Raw genomic sequence first — 9,979 nt, forward strand, 5'->3', positions numbered from 1 at the left:
CGGTAATAATGCTGGTTACTTGTGGAAGAAGCATCACTTGAAAATAGCTGAGTGCTGTTGTGAATCTGTTTCAGAGTAGACTTGAAGTGGAAGCGTACAATTCAGTTTGGTGCTGTGGTTATTAATGTACTCGGTCTGGCTTGTGTAATGGGGTTGGAAATAGAGTATAGTCTATTAAAAAAACCAACAGTGACGTTTTTGTATTGGTGAATATTAAATTGTTACCTTATTTGATTGTGTGCATGGAGGTAAATAGTGTGGGTTTTTTCTCTTTAATCAGATCACCCAGAAGACACAATGAGTGTTAAAGCTTTCAAGCTTGTTTCCGCTGTCGAGCGGGAGATGTTAATGGGAGACAAAAACTACATCAACATCGAATGCATCGAGTGTTGTGGAAAGAATCTCTATATTGGAACCAATGACTGCTTTATCTATCACTTCCTGTTGGATGAAAAGATATCAACAGCTGGAAAAATAACTTTTGCTGCCACCAAGCAACTGCATAAATACCTGGGCTTAAAGAAGCCTGTGAGTGAGCTGAAAGCAGCCTCTGCCCTCACCAGGCTGCTTGTGCTTTGCGACAACACGATAACACTAGTGAACATGATGAACTTGGAACCTGTCCCCACGGGCGCTAGAATCAAAGGAGCTGTGACGTTCACCTTAAATGAAAACCCTGTGAGTGGGGATCCTTTCTGTGTTGAAGTCTGCATTATCTCTGTCAAGCGTCGGACCATTCAAATGTTCATGGTGTTTGAAGACCGAGTCCAGATAGTGAAGGAAGTGTTCACTCCAGAGCAACCCTGCGCTGTGGCTGTAGATGGTTATTACTTATGTCTTGCACTTACTACGCAGTATATCATTTTGAATTATAATACTGGTGTCTCCCAGGATCTCTTTCCTTATTGCAGTGATGAGAAACGACCAATTGTGAAAAGGATAGGCAGACAAGAGTTTCTGTTGGCTGGCCCCGGAGGCCTAGGTGAGATAAAGGACTGTAACTTTTTGCAGTTTTTTAAACTTTTCTCTCTTAATTTTTCTCAGTTTGGGATGCAAAGCATAACTAATTAAGTGTTGTGCATGATAACGCTAATTTTCTTCACAGGTCTATACTGGGATGTTGAGATAAAAAGACGGTAAATTTTTGGTGCTAAGTATTATTATAACTCTCCTGCTTTTTTTAATACACAAAAATGTGAAGAGATGTATTTTAAGCTTATCTGTAGAAAACTTAATTTTTGTATAGACAGCTGATAGTAGTAGTATCTTGCAGGCCAGAATACAAAAATTGGTTGGTACCAAGTGCATTTTGGGAGGGTGACAGCCCCTCTAAAATGACTAGCTGGACTGGGTTTGAGGAGCCCCACGTTGCTTTAAAACTATTAAATTAGTGTATGTGAGTTAACTCTTTTCTCAGTTGCTATTCAGAGGAGTTCTTATGTTTTTCCCTTTTATAGATGGTAACAAATTCATGAATAGGTGTACTGTACTACAGTGCTAGAAAGAAATGGTAGTGGAAGTAAACTGTGTCATAACTCCTGTAGAAGTAAAATCTGTCCTAACTACATGTTGTCAAACGCTACCCAGTTTTTATGCTTCCTTTTGCTCAATTTTTAAAGGTATTTTTCAGGTCCATATTGCAGAAAATTATAGTTTAAGTATTGCAAGACCCAAGTTAGATCATGTGAAATAACATTCCGGTCTGATAGACAGATGATGGTAAGAAGTGCGTCTGCTGTTATCTGTGTAAATTGACAATATGTTATGAGGTCAGTAATCTCGAGTTTTTTGTGGTTTTTTTTCCCTTTGGAAAAGCTACAGTACCCCAGAGCTGACAGACTGTAGGCAGAACGCTTTCATGCTGTTTGCCATATGACTCTCCTCTTAGGAGATGCAGTTTGTGTACCTTCCCTGGCACATTAAGAATAGCATGACACAAACATCACAGATATTTAGGTCCTTAATTCAGGGATCTGCATGAGTTTTGGGTTTTCTCGTGTAAATTTCAAAGAAAAGCAAGAGTGCAGTCAGTTGTTCGTATCGAAGTTTTGTCTTGTGACCAGAATGTGAAATGTACATCAACACACCATTTTTTCTTGAAATAAGTAGAGAATCATTAGAATATCAGTTAACGCAAGGTGTTCCAAGATGAACTTTTTTCAGGTGTAGAGCAACTATTAGTTGTTTGAAATATGGAACTGTGTTTGTGAACGTTAACTTCTTTAGTAATGCTGTGAAAGTTAAAATTTGTGAATTGACTATCTGAAAGTGTTTCTTTTTGACATGTGTCTAAGGAGATCCCATTTGTACTTTAATCTTTAAGATTGTCGTATAAGGTTCTGTTCTTCATGTGGTTCATTTTCTGATTTAAGAAGAGTAGATGTACCTTTGAATGCATGATTTTATTTAGTCAGAAAGCAGGATTTTATGTAGCCCAACTTTTGCTTTTTGTCTGGTGTCCCAGAATAGAGCTATACAGTAAGACCTTCACTCATAAAATCTAACATCCTTATGTAAATAGATTCTTCTGAGATTAAAATATCAGGTATGTGATATCTTAAGCAAATGCATTTCTGCATATCTAAACATGCTATAAACTCCCATTTTTCCCATAATACAGGCAAAATCTACCCTATACTAGCTCAGACACCTTACAAAGCCTGCTTCCTGTATATTCCTTGTCTAATTGAGCTTGTGAGGTTTTCTTTTCATCCGATGTTCTCTATTCCCTCCCCACTGTTGTTTTGATTAATTTTATCCATCTTGCTGTTCTTCCTTGGTAAAATTCTTAATGTCTTTAACACTCATCTTTCTGAAGTTGTGAAGGTGGTTGAACACCTTTGTAATACATAAGCATCGTATATCTTGGCAGTTGAAGCGGGCCTCTGCTGTAAAGTGAATGAACTTGAAAAGGCTTAATGTAAAACTTCAATTCTAATTTTGCTTTGCTTTTTTATGTTTTATTTGTCATGATGTATTTGTTTGGCATTTAGTAGAGCTTCTGTCTTGAATTCAGCCTTTTTTAGCCAGCTGAATATATTCTGCATTGATATATTTGACCTTATAGTATTTGAAATGACATGAGTTTGCTTTTGAGTTAAGACTGAGATTTAGAATGGTAGCAAGCAACTACTTAAAATGGTAAAGTAAAATATCTTTGAGTTTCTTGGGTATGCAGCCTTTTTCCTTACCTGGACTCATTGCATTTAAAACTGATTATTAGAATTGTTCATGATTGATCTGTGGACTTAGCCATTTGGTACTTTGTTGAGTCTACTTGCAGTTAGTGGGGGCCGGTTAGCTCAGTCAGTAGAGCGTAGCGCTAACAACGTTAAGGTTGCAGGTTCGATTCCCGTTCAGTCCCCATGTGTTGCCTGATCTAGTCGAGAGGTGGTGTCCCTGGCGGCAGGGAGGCTGGATTAAAATGATCTCTAAGGTCCCTTCCAGCTTAGGCCATTCTATGATTCTGTGATTCAAAAGGAGGAGAAGCTTCATTTTTGATGCATCATCCTTCTGTCCAGTAATAAGATTGTTCAGAATTCTCTCTGATTAAGTATGAAACTATGCTTACTAAAATTTGGTTCTTCATTTCATTAAGATCTTGTTGCATGTTTCTAATCAGTTTTCCTGCCGTAGAGAGGTTTTAAGTTTTAAAATTTTAGGCAACGGTTCTTGCCGCTTGGCACAGGGCACGGTTCCTTGTGCCAGCTGGAGCAACTGCCCGAAAACATCAGAGACCTCGGCTCAGATTGAGCTCCCAAAGGCAGGTGCAGCGCTTTGGGCCTTGAGCTGAAGGGAGCGCCTGTCGCCCCTTGCTGAGACTGGAGCAGGGGGAGTTTTTGCCCTTGCCTGCAGGAGCTGTGTGCTTGGCTGAGGACTTCTGTTGCCGAGTAGAGGAGATGCAGGAGAAAGTCAGCAGAGTGCATGGCATCAAAACATGATGAAAAGGAAATTGCATCTTCTCCAGAATCCAGACGTGAGCCTGAACCCCAGGCTGTACTGAGGGAAGGGCAGGCTGAGTCTCCGCTTGTTTTGTAGTGGTAAAGGCTGGAAACTTTTTACTTTCTTGTAAAAGGCTGAGCTTTTTCTGCAGATCTCCATCTGTAGAATATGTTCAGTGCTCAACAATAGCAGCTGAGAAGCAGGAAGCTCTGTCCAACCAATCTAAGCCTGTACAATACAATAGCACCAGGAGGAATTGGCGAGTAATAGTAGTGGGAGCTTGTCATACTGGGGATGGAGGTTTTCCCATCAGTCCTGCTGGTGAGGGAGCGCAGCTTGAGAAGTGGGTGGATCATGCAGGTCACCAACTGATTGCACAGCTTGTGGTGACAAGGGATTTGGCTTTTATGGCTGTGAGTTCTGATTTAAGGAAGAGATAGGATCTACCAGGCTAAGTGAGGCAAAAATAGTTTTGCCAACAGGCTGACCAACGCAGCAATGAGGATTTAAACTAGGAGTGGTGGTGGTAGACTGAGGCCCTGCTTCAGGCATATGCACATGAGTCATCTGTGCAAAACAACATGATGGTCAAAACTCTGTCACTTTTTCTGGGAAATCAGCACAGCTGTGTCTTAACAGTTGGGTTGGGGGACTACACATAGCAGCAGGGAGATGTGGTGGTATGCCTTGGGACAAAGGAGGAGGCAGCTGAGGATTTATGGATTAGGATTAGAGGGCAGACTAACATGGGTGATGTGGTGCGTGTCAGCTACAGACTGCCTGATCAGGTAGGAGATGTAGGTAAGACCTTCTTCAGATAACAGGAAGAAACTTTAATTCGCAGGGGCACTTGAACCACTCCAGTACCTGCTAGAGGGGCACCACAGCAAGGCATAAGCAGTCCAGGATTATTTCTGGAGTGCGCTGATGGTGACTGAGGAGCTGGTGAGATGATGTGCTTGGCTGAACCTGGCTAGGGTTGTGGAGGTCAGGGGAGCAGTGTTGCTACAGTGTCCATAAGGTGGTAAAGTTCAGGATCCTGAGAGGAGGGAACAAGGCAAAAAGACCATCAGGCTGGACTTCAGGACAACAGACTTTGGTTTGTTCAGGGACCTGCTTAAAAGACTCCTGGGGGATATGCAGATTTTAAATGCCTTATTTTAGTTCACTGCTTTTTGCTTTCCCAGAATAAACTCTTTTCAGTGGTTTGAACAGTTGTATGGTGATTGAGTAAACTACAGATGGAGTTGGAGAACTAAGACAGCAAGCACGCAGGTACTAAGCAGAATGATTCATAAAAGGTTACTCAGTGCCTTTTCTCATAGCTCATGACAATGCATGAAGCAGGGCAGTCAGCAGTAACCAGCATGTTCCGTTCTTGATTTCACCCACTCACAGTTTTCCTCATGCTGTCAACTTTTATGATAACTGGAAGTTTTCATATTCCTTTGTAAAGAAGTTTTATTTCAGTTTTTACAGATATTTTCACTAAGAAGCTTTTTGTTTTAAAACAGGCATAAAAACTACAGTCTGAGTAACCTGATCAAAGTTGGTCCTGCCTTCAGGTGGGGGGGCTGGACTGAATGTCCTTCAGAAACCTCTTCTGACTTATATTATTCTGTGATTCTATAGATCTTTTGCTGCTGAAAACAGTGTAGCTGTGTTTTGGGTAGCTCTTGTAACCTTTGGATAGTGTATGCATTTTTAATATGGAATTGATTCCTGGCTTCATCTCAGTTTCATCAGCCGCATTCCTGTACTGTAAAAAGGCCTTGATTTCTGATTGTAGTTGTCATGTTCATTGTTATCCTTAGGTGAGAGCTGGATGAAAACAGAAAATGCATCATTCTGCCACAGAAGCTATTGAGGGCAGAGAGACATTGACTTGGAAAAGTACTGTGCATTGCTCTGCACACTTTTTCACTTCCATAAAAGATTTTTTTAAATTACCTAAAAAAAAAGTCTTATCACTTTTTAAATAATAAACAGATTTTTATAATATTTGAGAATGTCCAAGAAATAGAAAATTCTAAGAAGTAATATTTCAAATATAATTAGCCTGAGGTTTACTTGCTGATATAGTATATATTTTAATACAAGTTTTCTCCCATTTTTTGAAATAGAGTTATAGCACAGAGTAACAACTGGAAGACACTAAAATGGATAATGTAGTCTGCCTGGCATAAAATTTCATGTCTCATCTGTAAGAATGTCAAGAACCATAGAGGAAATTGAAATTATGTATTACGAGGAGGGGGGAAAGTATTTTCTGTAAGGTGCTCTGATTGAAAAGCTAATCATTATAGTGAAAAAGCAAATAGCATTACTTGCTAATAGTTGGATATGAAATTTTGATTTTATGTTGCACTCTCAGCTAAGGGAAAAGGCTGATCATTTCAAAGCTGCTGTAAAGGATCCAGAAGCTTAGTCTGTACACCGTAGTTCTGTAAAAATCTGCAACCTTCCGGTTTTATTTTTGTTATTGTTATTTATTATCATTATTCCAAAATACTCCTTCTACCCTTGCCTCATTATCCTCTGTTTGGAAGAGATTTTGTAAATTGAATAACATAATCTTGTGATTTCCTCTGTCCTTTAGAGCTCAAACTTACTCTACCAGCTGTCAAGTGGCTCATTCTTGCTGAAGAAGAATTTTCATGGGCATGTCTTCTTAATGGCACGACAATACTGTTTTTTAAGGAGTATGCATTCATGTTTAGAGCAGAAGCTTAAATAGTGCTTCAGTGTGACTCAACTGGCAAAGAGTTACTGACCTAGGCCTGAAAACCTTGCCTGGAGTTTTTCTTCAGCTATTGTCTCAGGAAGAATTGGGGAATACCAAATAGCTTAAATAGAGCCATTGGCATGTTGTCCAAAAGCAAGTGGAAGAAGGAGAGAGGACAGAATAGACAGGAGAGATAGTGGCAAGGAAAAACACAAATTAACTGAAGATTTAATATGGTTATTTTGAAGACAGCATAGGGAGCATCATTGAGTTACTCAAAATCCCTTTACCCTGTGCTCAGTTTTTGGAAGAATATGCTTTATATGCAGCCTCTGCATTTTTTTCAAATGATTCGAAACACAGATGCTTCACAGGAAGTGACTTGTTCCAAGGAGCTGGGTCTTTGTTCTGTGAAACCTTTGCTGTTAACAAAAGTGAAGAAGTGTAAGTTGTCTGTCAGCTAAAATGCTCTTTAGACATTTGATAATACAAAGAACAAATATGCCTGTATTGCCAGCTAGGTCAGGCAGTGTGCATCTGCAGCTCCTACTAAGGCGGAGTTGTTTGAATGCTGGGTGTCACTAAATATTAGTGTTTTGAAATGAATTCAAACTACATGGAAAGATTCTCAGAAAAAAAACTCTGAAATTTGTAAAACTTGATTAATTTTTGATACTTTCTTTTGGTATCCCTCTCTTCTTGGTTTTTGGTGTTTTTGTAGTGAAGGAGGTAAAAAAAAAAAAAAAAATTACTTGAACTGAACTAACCAACAGGCCCGTAAGGTCCAGGGACATGCGATGCTCTGTCATCGTGCTGCCTGATACCACACCTGTTCTTTTGAAACTTGTGTACCTTGGTATTGGGAAAACAACAGTCTTCAACTAGTGCGAGGCTCAGGCTTTGCTTTTTCCCTTTCTATAGGCATGTTTGCAACTGTAGACGGCATTTCCCAGCGTGCCCCCGTGCACTGGTCGGAGAACGTGATTGGAGCAGCTTTGTGCTTTCCTTATGTGGTTGCTCTTGATGATGAGTTCATTACAGTGCACAGCATGCTGGACCAGCAGCAGAAGCAAACCCTGCCTTTTAAAGAAGGTCACATTCTACAGGATTTTGAAGGTACTGAAAAGGATACTTTTTTCCTTTTTTTTTTTTCATCAGTAAATCTGGAGCAACCTCTGCTGTGGGCACAGCCACTTCAGTTTATTTTTTCAAACAAAATACCTAGCAAGCAAGTTAGCTGTTGAAACTTTGATTGCAAATGCTTTCCTGATTTGGTTTCTGCAGGAAAACTTTAATCATCCAAAATTCCATGCTTCTAATAGAATGTATGCTCATTAAATGTGCTCTAATTGTCAAGTTAATTGTTGGGTAGGAGTCTGTGAACTTAGAGCTTTTTCTTAGAACTTGATTTCTTTCAAAGGAGCACAATTGTGAGCTATAAGTATTTGACCATTGGCTATCCTGACAGAGTTCTAACATCTTAAAAATTGTTCTTTTGTACTCCTTTCTAGCAGGTTTAAAATGGGATATTTCATGAAGAGTTGTCAAAAAATAGAGAAAAAATTTTTGCTCTCTTCTTTTAAGTGTGGAATACATTGTGTTACTACTTTTTTCCAGGAGTGCTACAAACTCTAGCACTGTGGACTGTATGTTACTTACTGCCTTTGATGTACAGCTTGTGATTTTCTAATATAAGCCTGTGGAAGTATCAGGCAGTTAAAAATCCCTTTTCTCTGGCATCTGGGCAGTGGTTTCAGTGGTGGCCTTTAACAGTTTAATTTGTCATGAGATACTGTAGCCAGTTCCGTTTACTCAGAGTGCAACACAGTCTGCTGTAAATAAATATATTTACCATTATCTCTGTATTTCTGAGGTGCAATTTACAGGTAAGCGATACTGTCGAGTTAACATGTTAACAGCAAAGATGATTTTTGGAACTTTAATGCTCTTAAGGTTCTTGCATCTTAAATAGTAAATCTCAAAGCTTACTTCTGAAATATATTTTTTTCTGTAGATAGTGTAAATTGAATATGTCTTGTTTGCTCTGTCCAGGAAAGGTGATTGTTGCCACTAATAAGGGTGTGTATATCTTGGTGCCACTACCTTTGGAAAAACAGATTCAGGATCTTCTAGCTAGCCACAGAGTGGAAGAAGCCCTTGTTCTAGCAAAAGGAGCTCGAAGGAATATTCCAAAAGAGAAATTTCAGGTCTGTCCTTTCTTTAATTTTTCTGAAAATCTGAATTTCACAGTGAGGCACGCATACCAACGGGCAAGAAGAGACCTCGAAAGGGGAGGAATTTACATTGGAAAGCAAGCTCACACCTTTTGTGGTTTCAGCCTGAGGAAATCGAGGTGCTGCTGGGTTGGTTTGCGCTTGTAAGGGCTGTGTCATTGCCAGGGTTGAATGTTGCTGTTCTGCTGGGTGGGTTTTTTGGTGTGTTTGGTTGGGTTTTTTTCAAATATGTAGCATGAAAAAATTGAAAATTAAACAGAATCACAGAATGTCAGGGGTTGGAAGAGACCTCGAAAGATCATCTAGTCCAGCCCCCCTGCCAGAGCAGGATCACCTACAGCAGGTCACACAGGAACATGTCCAGGTGGGTTTTGAATGTCTCCAGAGAAAGAGCCTCCGCAACCTCCCTGGGCAGCCTGTGCCAGTGTTCTGTCACCCTCACAGGGAAAATGTTTTTTCTAGTATTTTTGTGGAACCTCCTATGTTCCAGCTTGCACTCATTGCCTTTTGTCCTATCATTGGATGTCACTGAAAAGAGCCTGGCTCCATCCTCCTGACACTCCCCCTTGACATATTTATAAATATGAATGAGGTCACCCCTCAGCCTCCTCTTCTCCAAGCTAAAGAGACCCAGCTCCTTCAGCCTTTCCTCATAAGGGAGATGTTCCACTCCCTTCAGCATCTTTGTGGCTCTGCGCTGGGCTCTTCTCAAGCAGTTCCCTGTCTCTCTTGAGCTGAGGGGCCCAGAACTGGACACAGTATTCCAGATGTGGCCTCACCAGGGCAGAGTAAAGGGGGAGGAGGACCTCTCTTGACATGCTGGCCACACAGCTCTTAATGCACCCCAGGATGCCATTGGCCTTCTTGGCCACGAGGGCACATTGCTGGCTCATGGGCATCCTGCTGCCCACCAGGACCCCCAGGTCCTTTTCCCCTACGCTTCTCTCCAGTAGGTGAGTCCCCAGCCCATACTGGCACATGGGGTTGTTCTTTCCCAGATGCCAGACTCTACACTTGCCCTTGTTGAATTTCATAAGATTTCTCCCCGCCCAACTCTCTAGCATGTCTAGGTCTCTCT

At 40.6% G+C, this 9,979-nt stretch overlaps 1 protein-coding gene across 1 annotated transcript in view; it reads left to right on the forward strand.

The window, feature by feature from the left end:
• Positions 1-297: 297 nt before the first annotated feature.
• The window catches only part of TGFBRAP1 (transforming growth factor, beta receptor associated protein 1), a 33,278-nt gene continuing 23,596 nt past the window's right edge, over positions 298-9,979 (forward strand). The window contains exons 1-3 of the mRNA XM_009879376.1: positions 298-982; positions 7,589-7,783; positions 8,720-8,874. Coding sequence (XP_009877678.1) covers positions 298-982; positions 7,589-7,783; positions 8,720-8,874 — 1,035 coding nt within the window. The remainder of the gene's footprint in view (positions 983-7,588; positions 7,784-8,719; positions 8,875-9,979) is intronic.

The sequence above is a fragment of the Apaloderma vittatum genome, unplaced genomic scaffold (assembly GCF_000703405.1).
Source record: "Apaloderma vittatum isolate BGI_N311 unplaced genomic scaffold, ASM70340v1 scaffold13122, whole genome shotgun sequence".
NCBI classification, from domain to species: domain Eukaryota; kingdom Metazoa; phylum Chordata; class Aves; order Trogoniformes; family Trogonidae; genus Apaloderma; species Apaloderma vittatum.